The following is a 17,414-nucleotide window of genomic DNA, read 5'->3' as shown; positions in this document are numbered from 1 at the left end:
GTAATCTTTATTTACTATTTGTAAAGCTGAAATAAAGTCAGTACTACATAGTACCATTTCTTGTTAAACTTTGTTAAAGTGTAAACTCATAGAGGCATAATTCTAGCTGGGATGTCTAAAATAGTGTTGGTACTGCTAATAGTATTATAGAGGGGATAACTGCTACAGGAATTTGTAGGTAGAAAGAAGCCAGCTGCTGGTCCAGCAATCCATTCCTACTTTGTGCATCAACTGAGCTTTCTAAACTTCAGCAAGTAATAAAAATAGCACAGTAACTGTAATGTACAGAATCTAATAAAATGTGAGGGTAACAAAGTAATTTAGTGAAGGATTTTCAATAAAATGCTAGATATAATGTTAATAAAGGTTTTTTTGAATGTCTTCTGAAAGAATTTAACACCTTTGCAATGAATGCTCATGATAATGGACAGCTTGTCCTCTGCCAGTATTCAATATCAATTAATTATGATGGTAACAGGTATCAATAGCTAAAATTTGATGTTGTTAAAATTTGATTAGCACATTGGTCAGTAAGTTGAATTGTGTGAATTTACAACAAAAAAAAACTGACTTAAGTATTTTTCTTATATAAAGAAACAAAATAGTTGGAAGTTTTAAACAGCAAATAATAGAATAATTCCTACTACACAAAAATTTTGCCTACACAAAATTTTTATCCTTACTTTTGTCTACATCTAATGAAAAGAATCATAATTTATTGCATGTAAGCTGCTATATATCATTATTTGCATATGTATTCCCGTGAAATTTTTTCTGGGAGGCATTTGTTAGATAACTTTTCAATATACAAAAATATTCTTGTCTTTAAAAAAAATATTTTGACCAAATAAATATACATACAAGCCTAGTTTACATAAACATTTTTATAGGATCAAAAACACTTCACTTTCCTGTTATAGTTTACAAAAGTTTTTCCTTGATAGTGGTTCCAAAGGTAAAATGACACCATACTGAAATTCTTGGAACTTAAATTAAGGGATAAATTTGATTATCTCATAAGGTTTTTGATCAGAAAAATTGGATAAAATAGGTCCCAGAACTTGACTGCCTATTACTACATATGTGATATCATATGATATGTTTCATTACAATTTTTTTTTTTACTAAAGATAAATCTGATTTCTATTTTCTTCCTGCCTAACCAGTTCCTACAGCCATCATTATCCTGCTGGCAAGTGATCCTGTTGGCAGTTGACTTTTGATCCATTACCTAATATTGGCATTCTTCAGTTTTTAGTTTATAAAACATATTGTTTTTATTTTATGGTTAATTATTTTTATGTACAAATTGGCAACTTAAGATGTTACAATTTTTATAACTTTTTTTTCTAACTACATGATCTTTAACTTCTTCTTTTATGTATTTCATTTACATTTTATGATTCATACAGTATGTGTATTTTTGCATTGCTGTGATAAATAGATACTACTATTATCATTTAATAATTTGTAAGAATGTAATCATCTGAATAAAATTATTTATTTATTTCATTTCTATAGAACCCATATCTGTTCACAGCGTTGAAGGTTGAACAATCTATTGTTAGAAACAGTAGCTTAGATAGTATTATCAATTATTATCAAACTAAAACAATAATTAACAATTAATAAAGGATGTCAGTAAAAGTTCTTTATGACATTAAATATTAATAACAATTAACGTATAGACTGCAGAGTTATGGGCAGGTTTTACTTAAGGTAGTGTTAACAAAATTTCACAGAAGGTGTTTTTGGTCGTCAGAAGTCAAGTTTATTTCACTCAGTAGTAGGCATGAATGTTCAAGAAAATGTATATTGTGTTTCATAGAAACAAAAATAGATGCAGTGGTTTAATGAAGTTTATAAGTTAATGCAAGGAGTTATCTTTGCATTTATTAACATTGATCTTGAAATGCTTTATCATATTTGGCAAGAGCTAGATTATTATCTATATATAGTATGCACTATCAATGGAGCACATGTTGAATGCTTATGAATTTCACACCAAAAAAAAAGGTAAGATTTATCTTACAGTGGAAGAATTATAATTTTAGATACTAAAATGAATATTTTTATAATCAAAATTGTAAAAATATTTATAATTCAAACATCTTTTATAGAATATATCAGATCTTTGTTGAAATAAAATACATAACTACAAGATTTTTTCTCTAAACTGTTTGATTTTATGATATACCAAATATAAATAACTCTTACTGAGAAATGGCAGTGTATGACATATATATAATCTATAATAGCAAAAAGGGGTATATTCCCTTGTTCTTTTACACTGTTTTTCCCAATCTCCCTTACAGTTGTGATGCACGTTAACTGTGTGGGTGTACAAAACAAAATTATAAAGGCTTTCACTGAAAATAACAATGTTTATCACAACTAAGAGTCTATGGTTAATATATAAGTTATAACACCAATATTATTCAAATTTTTGGGGCCTGCAGTAATAAGAGACAGCATAATGATCTCTTAACAGTATGCATTCAACTTTGTAAAGAAGGCAAAGGAAAACCACCTCACTCTTTACTCTTTTCCTAGTATACCTTGCATGTATGTGAAGCTTGGTAATCTTGAAAATTACTGTGCCATTTTCTACAGTGACTTGTGTCATCCCTATAGAATGTCATGTCAATCTAACACCATTCAGTTATAGGATCCAATGGATACATAATTATATTTAATGATTTTCAACTTCTTACCTCTCCACAGTATTTAACTTGCATGAAACGTTCATCAGTTTCTCGATCAACATCATATATTTCTAAAAAGTCAGTACCACAAGTTTTTCTTAAACCAAGATTAAATTCTGAAAATAAAATTTTGCACATTAACAATAAAATTTTCATAAATATTATTCTACAGTATTAATACAAATTATATATAAGGCTTTCTTTCTTTTTCCTGTTTAACCTCCGGTAACTACCATTTAAATAATACTTCAGAGGATGAATAGGATGATATATGTATGAGTGTGAATCAAGTGTAGTCTTGTACATTCTCAGTTCGACCATACCTGAGATGTGTGGTTAATTGAAACCCAACCACCAAAGAACACCGGTATCCACGATCTAGTATTCAAGTCCGTGTAAAAATAGCTGGCTTTACTAGGACTTGAACGCTGGAACTCTTGACTTCCAAATCAGCTGATTTGGGAAGACGCGTTCACCACTAGACCAACCCGGTGGGTTATATATAAGGCTAAATATGTATTAATATACTCAGTGCCAAAAGGACTTCAAAAAGGACTATTCAAAAAGGACTTAAAAATTTTGAAAGCCTATAAAAAATTATTTAGATAACTTACAGATTCGGTTGAGGTTTCATTTCATAGCAAAAGAAATTAAGTTTTGACCTAGCTCATTAGTACTGAATTGAATTAGTACTGACGTAGCTCATTAGTACCAGTGCTGTCACCAGTGTTATTAAAAATGGATAAATTTACTGGTGTGGAACATGCTCACTGTGTGTTTTGGTTTCACAATTTGCAGTCAGCAACTGCAGTTCAATATAATTTTTGTAGAGAGTAGAGTAGGGAATCTCCTAGCAGGCATATAATTTACTCTTGACACCAAATCTTTATTGAGATATTGTTCTGCTAAACATAGAAATTCACCAGGACACCCATGTGTCCCTGAATCACAATCATAGCCCTAAGTCAATGTTTTTGTGCCCTAAGCATATAAAGACTGTACAGCCCGTTCTTCTTCCAGGAGGCAGCAGCAAATGATATCGTTTATTTAGACATGCTTCAAAACTTTGATGACCAAGATGGACACCACACTACCAGCAACACTTGTAATACTTATTATAAACACTTTCATTGTTGTAACTTTATATATCCATCAATTCTTTTCTATGAGAAAATAGTCATTTAACAACTTCATTCTTCTTATAGTACCAAATTAATATGAGGCTGAAAATCTTTTTGATTATTTACTTGTGGTTTTAAAAAATATTTTGCCCAAAAGAAGCTCTTTTTTATATATTTCTTTACTTCACAATATAAACTTGAAGCTTTGCATGAAAATGTGGAATAGAAATTTTGCAAGATATGAACAATGCTAAGCCCTAGCAGGATTTGAATTCCAGTTTGCCCAGACAAAAAATTGGGATGCTACCATCTTGTCATAGAGATTAGCATTTTTTCACAAAATTTCATCAATAAGCATCCTTTTTTCATAATTGCATAGCCTATTGATTCTTCCACTCTTATCTACCCAAAATTTAAGTATAATTTAATTTTAATCAATCAGGGTAATTAATACCCCTTTTCCTTAATCATTCCCTGCAATTATTTCAAGAACTCTTCAAGTATTTCCTTCACATTTCCCTGTTGATTAGTTTACTTTACTTACTTCTCTCATGTAGAATGTTATTTAAAAAATCCTATAGTTTATGTGGTCCAATTTCCTTTTTTGTTGTAAAAGTACTTTTTTGTACAATGTTTAGCATTCTGGCATTTTGGTATCTGCTTGTCTTCCTGTTTTCTTTCTCTTTCGTCCATGGTAACCAATTTCTCATACTACAAGCCTCCAGACACTAGATCTGTAGAACACATACTTAATTTGGTTCTTTCTTATTCATAGTTTCTTTTTTAGTCTATTAATACAATAAAGTTGCTACTGCTCAAAGGGATATTTACCTTACTTTCAAGGACAAAAATAATTAAAAAAGGGATTTTGAATGATGGATCATTCCTACTTTTCCTTTATAGCATTGTGGTTTGAAAACAATATAAATTTGGTATCTTTTTATACATAAAATTTATACTTTCTGATTCGTTCACCCTGATTTAGTTTACTAGTACCAATTTGTGAATTAATTGGTGTATTCATTTCTGGAAAATAATTTCAAGTTCATGTAATTATTTGAAATAATAGAATTAAAGTGAAAAATACAAATTTGAATTTGAATCTTCAAATATTTTTATTAGAGAAAATAACTCTGATTTATAATTTTTTTTGAAGGGGACAATAAATCTCCTCTATTCTCTCTCTCTCACTACATAAATAGCAAAGAATAATAAATACATAAAGTAGAAATTATTATCATATTAAAAACATTACAACCACCAGGTAATGCATTATTACACTAAAAACACGGGTGCACTGGTACTGGAACACCATTCCAGTACTGCTTCTTGGGAGAAAAAACTGTCCTTTTCATATAAAATCTGTTTTAACTTAAAGTCCAGTCTATGTTTTATTTTAATATTAAACATTCATTGTTATCATATTTCTTAATGAAAGATATTATCACTTCCTTGATGATGAATTGGTTAATGAAGTGCTCATATATTTAATGTTTTTGTGGATATTAAAATTTTTGGCTAGATTCCTAACCCACACTTCACTTTTATTTTTATTGATATGTTATTAACAAATTATGAGCTGATAAAAAATATAAACTAAATTATAAAACTGAAACCACGTGAAAATGGTCCTTGCTTTGGGTACGTAGGTTTTTTATATCAAATGGCAACAAAATAAATCGCTAAATTCTAATTCATAAAAACGTTAAATATTCAATGAAAAAGATAAGTTTTGATTCTTATCAATGTAAATATCACACTGAATGTGCATTTTTCATAACATTGTCATGTAGCCAGTTGCCTGTGGCCGTGGACCATATTGTTGCGTTCTGCTATAATAAAAAATTAAACATTACGGTGCTGGAAAATTAATAAGTGCATCCCTGAATAAAAGACTAAAACAAAATTATAAAAATGTAATGTACATTACCAAGAAATTCAAGTTTAATGGTAAAGCCTCTTGTTACTGTAATATCCCATTCACAATCAGAATTATTTCGAAAATTTGTTGGATAGTATATGCTTGTGAATAAACCTCTACTACCACTTAATGGACCACCACAGCCTTGGCCTGTAAGAAAACATCTTGTGAAAAAAACATACTCCTATATATTTAACTAATCTACCAACATTAAAAAAATTTAATTTTTCCAAATACATATGAATTATAAAATAAAAGTATAACATAAATGTGTAATTCATTTTCTTTATTTCTACAAGGGTCATCCATAAGATAAAGAATAATTTGAAATAGAAAACTTAAGATCAGAATTAATTAAACGATTTTTATTTTATACTTACAGGAATCCTTAAACTAAGTTTCAACATAGACACCAAACAAATTCAAACACTTGACATAGTGTGGTAACATTTTTTCTATACCTTCACTAGACACTTTTGCTGGCAGCTTCTTCAACCATTTATTGACAACTTCTTTCAGCTCATTACTGTCTTGAAGTTGCTTGCCTCCTAAAAACCTTTTTAATTTTGGGAATAAGTTATAATTGCTATGCACCAAGTCAGGGTTGTATGGTGAATGCTGAAAAATTTCCCAGCCAAAACATTGAAGCAATGCACATTTTTTTGTAACCAAGATGGATTGTTACAATTTCATGCTGTAAACCTCTTGAAATTTATGGAAAGAAACTGTGTAAACCATCTAACATGAAACATCTATCCTCTTGCACTTTATCCTTAACTTATGTCTTCAATTCTTGATTGTTAAGGGATCATCAAACACAATGATCATCATCATGCACATCTGTTTGTCTCTCATTAAGCATAATGCACCACTTCCTAACCAATGCTTCATTTATCACACCATCATACTATCACCATAAACTTTGTTAATTTGTCGGTAAATTTCAATGAGCTAAAACATTTGAAAACTAAAACACACAACACACTTCAAATCTGGCAGGATTTTCTATATTTTCTATTTTGTTACACATTTTGAAAGTGTGTAAAAAATACAAATGTCCATGCACTGACACAGACAATGAGCTTGTAGTGGAAGGAGTTCAATGACATGCCCACAATAGCCAACAGGACAGGAGAAAAACGTACCAAGGTCAAGCGTTCTTTACTTTCAGGATGATTCTCTTATATGCACATGGTTTTGATAATTTGTTTTTTTCTACAATTTTAAATAAAAAATAAATAGATAAAGTTGTTCGGTTGAAATAACGTAAAGGCCCAACAGAAAAACGATAGTCTGTATGACTTTTCTTAATTTGTGCGGCAGCATCTGTTATACAAACTCTAGAAATTGCTCATTTAAATATGCCGATACATAAGAAATGGGAAGGCACACCATCATGCTAAAAGTACATGCAGTATGTTGGTGCTAGTGGAACATGTAATAGCAGTGAAATTCCAAGTAAATCTTGGAATTTAGAGAATGAATGGTCCACAAAATAGCTGATCCTGAACTAGACTAACCAAATTTGAGTTGGAAATTACATTCTATTGTCATGTGTGGATTGATTTCTGCCCAAGTGTGTTCGTTGTGAAGGTTATTGATGCTGTCCTGAGTAAACTGAGCCTCATGTGTAAATAAAATGAACCTTTCCAATCGGTGGTTCATATTCAACCAGTTGCAATATTGCAAACAAAGAGCAGAATCTCTTGGTTGAAGTTTTGGCACTTTTTGATTATGGTAAGGCTAAAGCTTATTGTTATATAACGTTCTCGGCATCATAGACTGGGTAACTCTAAACTGCCGGGAAAGTTCATGTTCTAACACCCGGACTGCATTGTGTAGTCTCAATAATAGTTTCATAAATACTGGCATCATGATAGGCAAAACAGTCGCAGTGAGTATTAATGCTGGGAAGTGTTCCTATTTCTTTTAGCATACAAAATGTGCCACTAATTGTTTTAGGGTTTGGAACACTATGGTTCAAAAAACATGACTGGTATTCCACAGCAGTAGCAGTTGAATTTCCATCACACACTCCCAAAATAAATACCATATTGGAGCAATCATAAATAACAAAGGTAATTGCTGCAGTGACACTAATTAAAACAGACATACATACTCTCTTAACTAAACTGTACTGTAACTGCATTATCCAGCAGTTAATGTAAAACAAGCAATGCACTAATGACACAAAAGTAAAATGCAATGTTGGCCAACTGATTTATGTCACCAACTTATGAAATCATAATTTTTCAAATTTTCAGTTTGACATTGAATTCAAGAAAGTTTCATTAATTTTTTAATTTTATTTCTATCTTTAATACAACACTACTTTTTTTTTATCATTGCATTTTTTAGGAAAGCAAACATGCTTTGTAACTGTAATTACTTCATTTTCATATGATAAGTTTTAACAATAAAATCAAATTTCTTGAATTTGTGTTTGTTTTTATTGGGATAATTTACATCAATTAAATTCTCTACAAGTTTTGATAATAAATTTGATGCATTTCTTAGTCATTTAACAAAGTTTTTGTATTACAAATGTTAAATTTTTTTTTTCTGACAACAAATTTTTCTGTTTTATATCAGATATTATGAAAAATACTGGAGATATGGTTCTGGAACCTGCTTTATTCAATTTTTCAGGTCAAATCCTTATGAAACCATCAAGTTTACACCTTAATTTGGGTTCCTAGGAAATCAGTATGGTTATATTTTATTCTTAGCCTGGGAATCAGGGCAAAATCTTTTACTAGCCATAACAGAGCAATTCCAGAACCACATTATATGAACTTTTTTCATAATTTTTGTCAGCAGAATGAGCTCAGAAAATGCCAGTGATTCACTACGTGAATCACTCTGTAGACTGGCCAACAAAACACACTGTATGTATGAAAAAAGCCATTAAAGTCTATGTCTTGACAAAAGTGGTTAAAGGAATACATTTGGTACTCTGTGGTTAGGAAAAAGTCTTTGATATTCGACAGCAAAGTAAAGTTCATCACTATATTTTAACCACTTTTATTGATAAATCTAGATGTTACAGTGTTAAGAAACTGAAATCCTGATAAAAGCAAGTTTAACAGAGAGTAAAGTAAAAATGAACATTGTTTGACCTACAAAAATGATACAATGCAATTTTCAGAGAACTCACTTTGAAAAATCAAAAAGATTTACTTTACTTTAAAAAATAATTTACAGTATGTGTAATTCATAAATTATTTAAATAAAAAAAAAAAATATTGCAGCTTCTTGATGATAAGTGGAGCCCCATTTTATAAAAGGGGAGTTGACAGGTATCATACAATATAAATAACAATTTGTAATATTTGGTAATATTATAATTATTTAGTAATAATTTAGATTTCTATAAGTAAAAAATCTTTATCACTATCATTTATATCATTTACATTCTCATAATAGAGCTTTCTTTAGGTAATTTATTCAAAATCACATTAATATCATCATCATTATCATTGATCATTTGATTCATTATAACAATCATTAAATTATCAATAAAATTTTATTCAGTTGTTTATAGTTATTAAATCAATAGCTTTATTAACAATCAAAATCAATAGTTACTGAATAATATCTCAAATTTTTTAATTTCAAGGTTTTAAACATAAATAAGGATTTTCAAGCACTTAATAAAGCATCAGTAATAACAAATTTATATTAACAGTTTCACCTTTATTTGTAGTTGTGTAAGTTATGTCTACTGCTTCATGATTAGTGTATGGTAACGTATCAGAAAATTCTAAATATAAAGATTGTCCTGTTGAATGCAGTGAGTACGGAGAATATCTACATAGAGTTTCTAACAGCTCTGAGTCTTTACTTAGACCATCAAAAATCTGAAAACATAATTAAAAAATTACAATTAATAACAATTTAATATTTATGTTTTTGTTTTTTTTTGTTTGGGGGCAAAAAACGCCTGTGCGTTATCATCACCCGGAATTTTTTTTAATAAAAAGGTAAAATAACTCTAAAATAATAAAACTTAGAAGGTTTAAAATTCTTAAAACTTAGAAGGTTTAAAATTATAAATCATATAATAAAAATGTATTAAAACAAATGTCAAAAAAGTGAAATAAAACTCAAAACTAATATCACAGATCGAGTCTTGAAAATATAAACGTTAAAATAATAGAAAAAAGAAACTATATAAAACTTACATAATTCCGATAGGTTGAGCAAAACGCTCCCTTCTCGGATAATAAAATTAAAGACATGGAACCAAAAAAAATCAAAATTTAAAGTAAAGGAAAAAATCAAAATTTAAAGTAAAGGAAAAAAATTATCAAAAACTCTTCTAGCATAAAAATATATATGATAATATTACATTTTTTTCAGTACCTGGTACTACGCAAAAACAGAAACATCCGGTTCAAAATTTCGTTATTATTGTACCAGATACCATGGATGTTTCTGGGTAGATTAAATTTACGACGCAACGCCACATAACATATGCAGTCTATGAGAATGTGGTGCACAATCATGCGGCAGTTGCATCGTGTGCATAGGGGTGCGTGTCCTCCTGGCATTAGGTACTCGTGTGTGATCCTCGTATGTCCTATCCGTAATCGGCAGAGGACTACTTCCTCACGACGAGTTGTTCTGCAAGAGGAGTCCCATGGCAACACTGGATCTTTAATCCGTCGGAGTTTATTATCGACTGTAGTCGCCTAGTCACTTTGCCACCTTGCTCTCAGTGATTGTTTTACACGATTAATAAAATCAAATGCAGTAACTCGGGTGGTGAAAGGAGGTTGAACACACACTTCTTTGGCAGCATAATCTGCTTGTTCATTACCTGGAATCCCTACGTGGCTAGGGACCCAGCAAAAACGTACTTCTGTGTTGCGATTACTCAACTCAGCGATTGCATTGTAATTTCAATGACAACAGGATGTTTGGAATAAAAGTTTTCTAACGCCTGGAGAGCACTACACGAGTCACTGCAAATAAGAATGTTTCTATATTTAGAGTTAATGATATTTAGAGCCTTATTTATAGCGAGTAGTTCAGCGGTGAACACTCTCATAATACTGGGTAGGCCAAACATATAAGTTCTTTCATTGACAACAAAAGCACAACCAACGGTATCGTCTTGTTTGAATCCATCAGTGTACCATCACCGTGTCTGGGTTCGTCTTGGTGAGAATACACTGAAACATTTGCCGGAAACAGTAGGTGGTGTTAATTGTTTATCGTATGTTGTAAGGTCAAATGTAAAATTTACAAGGTTTATTCTCCACGGAGGATATGAGCACGGACATGATGGAAAGAACAACGGAGTGTCAACATTTATATGCTACAGCAAACGTCGGGTACCTACAGGTGCAGTACAGCGTGGACGATCCTCATACTTTCTTAAATTAGGATTTCTAAGAACTGGGACAAAAGCCGGGTGATTTGGCTGTCTTTTGAGACGGGCAAAATAAAATAACAAAAGCTGGTCTCGTCTATCCCAAAGTGATGGCTCGCCACAGTCTACAAGTAAGCTTGTGATAGGGCTTGATCTAAACGCACCTGTGGCAAGCCGAAGAAAAGCATGATGTACACTGTCCAGCATTTTAACCACGGTTTGACGAGCTGAAGAGTAGGCGACACAACCATAATCTAAACGGAAACGAACAAGGGAATAGTAAAAACGTAACATACATGACCGATCGGCTCCCAAAGTTGGTGTTACTAAGGACTCGCATTATATCTAAACGTTTGGAACATTTTGTCCTTAATTCATTTATATGTTTGACCCAAGTAAGACGGCTATCAAAAAGCAAACCTAGAAACTTGACGTAAGGAGAGATAGCAATAAGCTCTCTGTTCAGAAAGACTTGCGGAGTAGAAGGGTTTCTAGTCGAGAAAAGACTACACATTTCGTTTTGTCGGATGAAAATGTGAAACCAGTAGTTCTGGACCAAGCCTCAAGGCGAAATATAGTGTTCTGTAGTTGTCGCTTCGCAGTGGGCGTTAAATGGCTTGCAATGTAAATAACAAAATCGTCAACAAATAGAGAACATGAAACAGGAGCCTGTACACAATTGGTAATACTGTTTATGGCGACAGAAAATAAGGTGTCACTTAATACACACACTACCTTGAGGTACTCCATTCTCCAAGACGACACTCTCTGAAAGTGAATCGTCTACACGAGCACGAAACGTTTGGTGATCTAAGAATCCTCGGATAAAAGCAAGCATATTAACCTTGATTCCCCATCTCTTGAGGGTGTTAAGAACACCACATCGCCAGGCTGTGTCGTAGCCTTTTATATATATCGAAGAAGATAGCAAAGAGGTGTTAGCGGTTTAGGAAGGCGTTTTGTGTGGCTGTTTCCATTGATACTAAATGGTCAATGGAAGATCGTCCTTGTCGGAAACCACACTGTTCCGAAGATAGAAAGCTATGTTTCTCCAAGTACCATGTAAGCCTGCGGTTTACCGTTCTCTCCATTATTTTACACAACACGCTTGTTAAAGAAATAGGGCGGTAGCTTGAGGGATCGGTTTTGTCTTTACCAAGCTTTAGTACCGGTATAATAAACGCTTCTGACCAGCTGGGCGGAAAGACTTGTTCGGAGAATAAACCATTGTAAATATTCAAAAGATGTTGTAGTGCTGAGTTAGGAAGGTGTGAAAGCATACCAAGGCGAATGTTGTCTGGTCCAGGGGGAAGTGTCACGTGAGTTCTTAGGTGCGTGTAACAATTCTTTAAATACGAATGGAGTGTTCAATTCACCAACGTTTAACGACAATATTTCTATCTGTGCTTTGTACCTCTGAAAGTCATTACTATATGAAGTGAGAGACACCGAGCGGAAATATTTTGCTAAAGTATTTGCTACAGCCGAAGATGATGAAAGGAGTTCTCCTTCATCAATGAGACCGAGAATAGATTGTCTGGGCGATCTAAATATTGCATGGATTTTTTTCTACACAGTAGAGTGAGAGTAGTGCGTGAAATGGTGTTCACATATTTCGTCCATGAATTCCTCTTAGCGTTCAAGAGCGGTATGCCGACGGCATACCGCTCAAGAACTGCGGTACAAATTTAGATGTTCAGTTGCAGGTACAACTTTATTAAGTTTGCGTAGTGCTTGCCGTCGATTCTTAATAGCACATCTTTTTTTTTTTTTTTTTTTTTTTTTTTTTTTTTTCTTTTTTTCTTAAACACCCCCAACATCCCCGGCCTCCGCCGTTAGGCTATGCGCAGCAATGTCGGAGTGTCGTGGCAGTCGACTGCCCCCCTGTCTTGCCTTTTCTTTGGCGTCCCATCGGGGTCCTCTCAGTTTCATCAGGATGCAGCAGCCCTCCCTTCTGGACAACCACTACATCCCTCCACTTAGAGGCTACCCTTCCCGTCCCTACACTAGGTTGCCGGCTACGCATTGCGCGAAGCCGGCAAACCGCCGCGTCCCCCTCTCACACCTGAGGGTCCCAAATGCATCATCGGAGCACCCCAACTGACCTTCATTCTTGCATATGAAGGAGCCAAAGCGTCCTCTGCATCCAGGCTGCCTCCCTGGCCCTGCACGGCGACCACGATTCGCCCCCTGTATTTTATTTATTTATTTATTTTTCCTCCCTTCAGTTGCAGCCCATCACGTTGGCGTCTGAACTTATTCCTCCTTCCGCAATCCGCGGGCACGTTCGCTGTGAGTGCCCTCGTAACCGTTAGAAGGAACACAATCAATAAAATAAAATAATACCACAATCATACAATACAAGGAAAATACATAATAAATGAAACCCACTTCATGTTGTCTCTTCGGCGATGTCACCTCTAGCCGTGGCCCTCCTGCACACGGTCGAAGCGATCGTGCTTGTCATCTCGAGCCGGCCGTAGAGTACCAACCACAGTGACAATGGAGACAATGAATTCACAATACCATACAACACAAAAATAATATATATAGTAGAAGAAACACACAGTATACTTGCTAGGGACATTGCTGCTTACCCGCGCCTAGAAGTCTTCTCCCCACTCTCTTCCATGTACCTCCTTCGTCTTCAGGATGCTAGCCACCATGCTCTGTACCGCATCCCATTCTCTCTTCCCTTTCAGCATGTGAGCTACAGTTGTTTCTGGAGTGAGGCCATCTGTGCCATGCCTCTGCCGGACCACAGCCCACCTTTCGCACTCGTAAAAGGTGTGCTCCGGCGTGTCATCCTGACCGCAGTAGAAGCACCTCGGTGTCCGTCTTCTCTTGAACCGATGTAGGTAGACCCCGAACTCCCCGTGTCCAGACAGGAACTGCGTGAGGAAGTAATCTACCTCCCCATGCCTCCGCCTGACCCACGGTCCCAAGTCCGGGATCAGTCTCCTGGTCCATGCCCCAGCCGTAGCCGTTCTCCACATCTCCTGCCAGTTGACCATCAGCTGCCTCCCGGCTTCCGCCTTCGGCGTTCCTTCGTATGTGGAGACCAGCTGCGTGGCCCGCAGCTCGATGGGAGGCACCCCTGCGATGACTGCCACTGCGCATCCAGATACGGTGCGGTACGCCGATGTTATGCGAATCGCCGCTCTTCTGGTAAGGGAGGCTAGCATCCGTACGTTCTTCTTTCTCGAAAGTGCGTCCTTCCAGGCCGGGACCGCGTACAGCAAGACGGAGGAAACCACTGAAAGGATCAGCCGTCGCTTGCTCGCCCGTGGTCCGCTCTTGTTGCCCATTAGTTTTTGTAGAGCGTCTTGTATCTTCTCGGCCCTCTTAGTGACCTCTCTGAGGTGGGTGTTAGACAGCCCATTCTTGTCAATCCACACGCCCAGGTACTTAGCGCAACCGGACGTGTGGACCCGTACGTCGTCTACCATGAAGGACATTCCTCTCAGTCTTCTTCTGCCGGTGATCGGGACAGCTGCCGTCTTGTGCGGTGCCAGTCGTAGTCCTCTCTCCCCCAGCCATCTGCTGACGACTGCCACCGCCAATAATAATAGCACATCTGCAATCATCATTCCCCACGGAACGGAAGGACGTTTAGGATTACCTGATGTTTGTGGGATATACCTGCTGGCAGTTTCAAGTATCATGGACGTAAAAGAGAAACATTGCTCAAGGATGTTCGCACCATCGTCATACTGTGATTGGAAGGCTTTATGACATCTATCCCAATCTGCCCTTTCAACAATCCACCTCCGTGGCCTTCTCTTAACCTCGTGGTCCACACCGAAACTAATAGTAATTGGTTTGTGGTCACTGCCGTGAAAGTCATCACAAACAGACCAATCAAGATGAGGGAGTAAATTCGGTGGGCATATGGAGAGATCGATATTAGACATAGTACCAGATGATAAAGGCATGAATGTGTGAGATCCATTATTCAGCAAACAAAGGTCTAAGTCTTGTCTCACACTGTGAACTACATTTCCTCGAGTGGAGCAGAAAGTCGAGCCCCAGGAAACATGGTGGGCATGGAAGTCTCCTACTATTAATGATGGAGATGGTATTTGTGTGACGAGATCTGAGATATCCAGAGCACTGAACTCAGTGTTCGGTGAGAGATACAGATTGCAGATATAAAACTAGAAGGGGATAGAGATCTTTACTGCAACAGCAGGAACGAGAGTGGTCAGTTGAATCCTTGTAGTCGATACCTCATCCTTCATGAAAATAGCCACTCCACCACTCTTTCTACCGTCTACTATACAGTTGTATCTCTCACAGAAGTACCCTCTGAGTGCTATTGGGTCATGTTGCAGATGATGAGTTTCCTGGAAACACATGACTATCGGATCATGTACGTGTGTCAGTACTCCAATATCTTCAACGCGGGACCGAAGACCTCTAACATTCCACTGAATAATGTTCATAAGGGGGAAAAAATATAAACAAGTAAAATATATATATATATATATATATATACTTAGGAAACCATATAATATATATAACCATATATATATACTGCTGATTATGAACATTTGAAGGCGTTTATTTTGACGAAGCGGTGGCGAAAGATACATCTGGTTTGACGAGGTTCCGTGAGTTAACTATCTTTCTATATTTCCTGCGTGCAGCCGGGAAAGATAGTTTCTGCTCAGTACAGATTTTGAGGATTACCTTCTCTTCCTTAAAGGTTGGGCAATCTCGGGAGCGGGCTGTATGTGAATCACTGCAGTTCGCACATTTTTCACTTTCCTCGCAGTTAGTGTCATTGTGACCTTCGTTAGCACATCGAGCACAGCTCTCCGTTCTCGAGCAACATGTTGTAGTGTGACCATACCTTTGGCATCTGAAACATCGCCGTGGGTTGGGTAGGAATGGGCGTACCCAAATGGAGAGGTAACCACTTTATCTTCTCTGGTGGAACAGGAAGACCGAATGTCAGTATAAGAGACGGTGTCGGTTCCTCTGTTCCGTTCTACCGTTTCATTATACGTTTCACTTCTACAACACCTTGAGTACGAAGTTCATCAGCAATTTCACTTAAATTCATTTCCGGAAGGTCACGACAAAAAATTATTCCTCGGCTGGTATTTAGGGTCGTGTGGCATTTCGTACTTATGTTTATGCCGCCCATATTGGTGAGACGTAATAGGGAGCGACTCTGCTCATCGTTAAATGTTTCCACCAGAATTGTTCCATCACGTAATTTTTTAATGTTCCTAGGAGAACCAACACAACCTGTGACGCATTTGTTAATCAGGAAAGGTGAGACCTTTTGAAGGAGCCATCTTTCTGATTATTTCGAATAACAACAAAGCAAACATTCTTACACCAGACACCATCTTCGTCCGCTGTAGCAAGATAATCCTCGTCAGACGAAGCTGACCGAGGCCTTTTCACTAGACTGAAATTGGTGGTTTTTTCAGATGGACCACCAACCATCATAGAATTTGCTGAAGGAACTTAAATTTCGGTCCCACAAGCTAAATACAACTGGGTTTGCTCTGGTGCCCAGAGGACATCGTTCGAGACTCACTACGTAGAGCCATTCACCCATCGGCAGGATAGTTCCCACCTTAGGTTACGGTTGCTTCGTAAGATGTCGCAACACCACCGAGTGTAAATGAAAGAGAAAATTGTGTTGGATGTTGTGTAGTCGAGTAAATGTATATGTTGTAATTCGTGTAGTGCTCTTGGTGTAGTATATGTGTATAGTGTAAAGTATTCTGCAGCTAAGTGTGTAGTGGGAAGAAGAGCTGCAGAGGCTGCAGAGGTGTCCGTGGGGACACCAACCCCTAAAGTCTGAAAGAATAAGACTCCCCGTCGGGGTAATATTTATGTATAAATAAACATATATATATATATATATATATATATATATTCATAGTCCTGCACATTTATCATTAATTAAATTTTTCTAAAAATTTGGTGTTTTTAGAAATAACATTATTGATAGTTTTAGAAAATGTGTATATTTCTCTCTGTTATATTTTTACAATTAAATTACAAGTTATTAATAAAAATTAAAAAAAATTCAAGTTCAATATTATATTTTAACCATTTTTGTTGATAAATCTAGATCACAATGCCAAGAAATTGAATAAAAGCAAGTTTGACAGAGAGTTTTATAGCTAGAGAAGTTGAAAAATTTATGTTGATGCATAATTGAATTGCTCATTTCCTGCTCAGTTTCTGAGTTTGTTGGTTAGCTATTGTAGCCAAACAACACATAGGCAGCCTGACAAGAGACACAAACTACTCCTGGCAACAAC

At 35.6% G+C, this 17,414-nt stretch overlaps 1 protein-coding gene across 1 annotated transcript in view; it reads right to left on the bottom strand.

Annotated features, from left to right (window-relative positions):
* Nucleotides 1–17,414, bottom strand: part of LOC142330195 (cubilin homolog) — a 170,094-nt gene that overhangs the window by 4,026 nt on the left and 148,654 nt on the right. The window contains exons 29-31 of the mRNA XM_075375320.1: nt 9,442–9,607; nt 5,757–5,897; nt 2,715–2,821 (exon numbers count right to left, since the gene is read on the bottom strand). Coding sequence (XP_075231435.1) covers nt 2,715–2,821; nt 5,757–5,897; nt 9,442–9,607 — 414 coding nt within the window. The remainder of the gene's footprint in view (nt 1–2,714; nt 2,822–5,756; nt 5,898–9,441; nt 9,608–17,414) is intronic.

The sequence above is a fragment of the Lycorma delicatula genome, chromosome 9 (assembly GCF_047948215.1).
Source record: "Lycorma delicatula isolate Av1 chromosome 9, ASM4794821v1, whole genome shotgun sequence".
NCBI classification, from domain to species: domain Eukaryota; kingdom Metazoa; phylum Arthropoda; class Insecta; order Hemiptera; family Fulgoridae; genus Lycorma; species Lycorma delicatula.
Note: the sequence above shows the minus strand (reverse complement) of the source record. Positions and strands in the feature narration are given on the sequence as shown.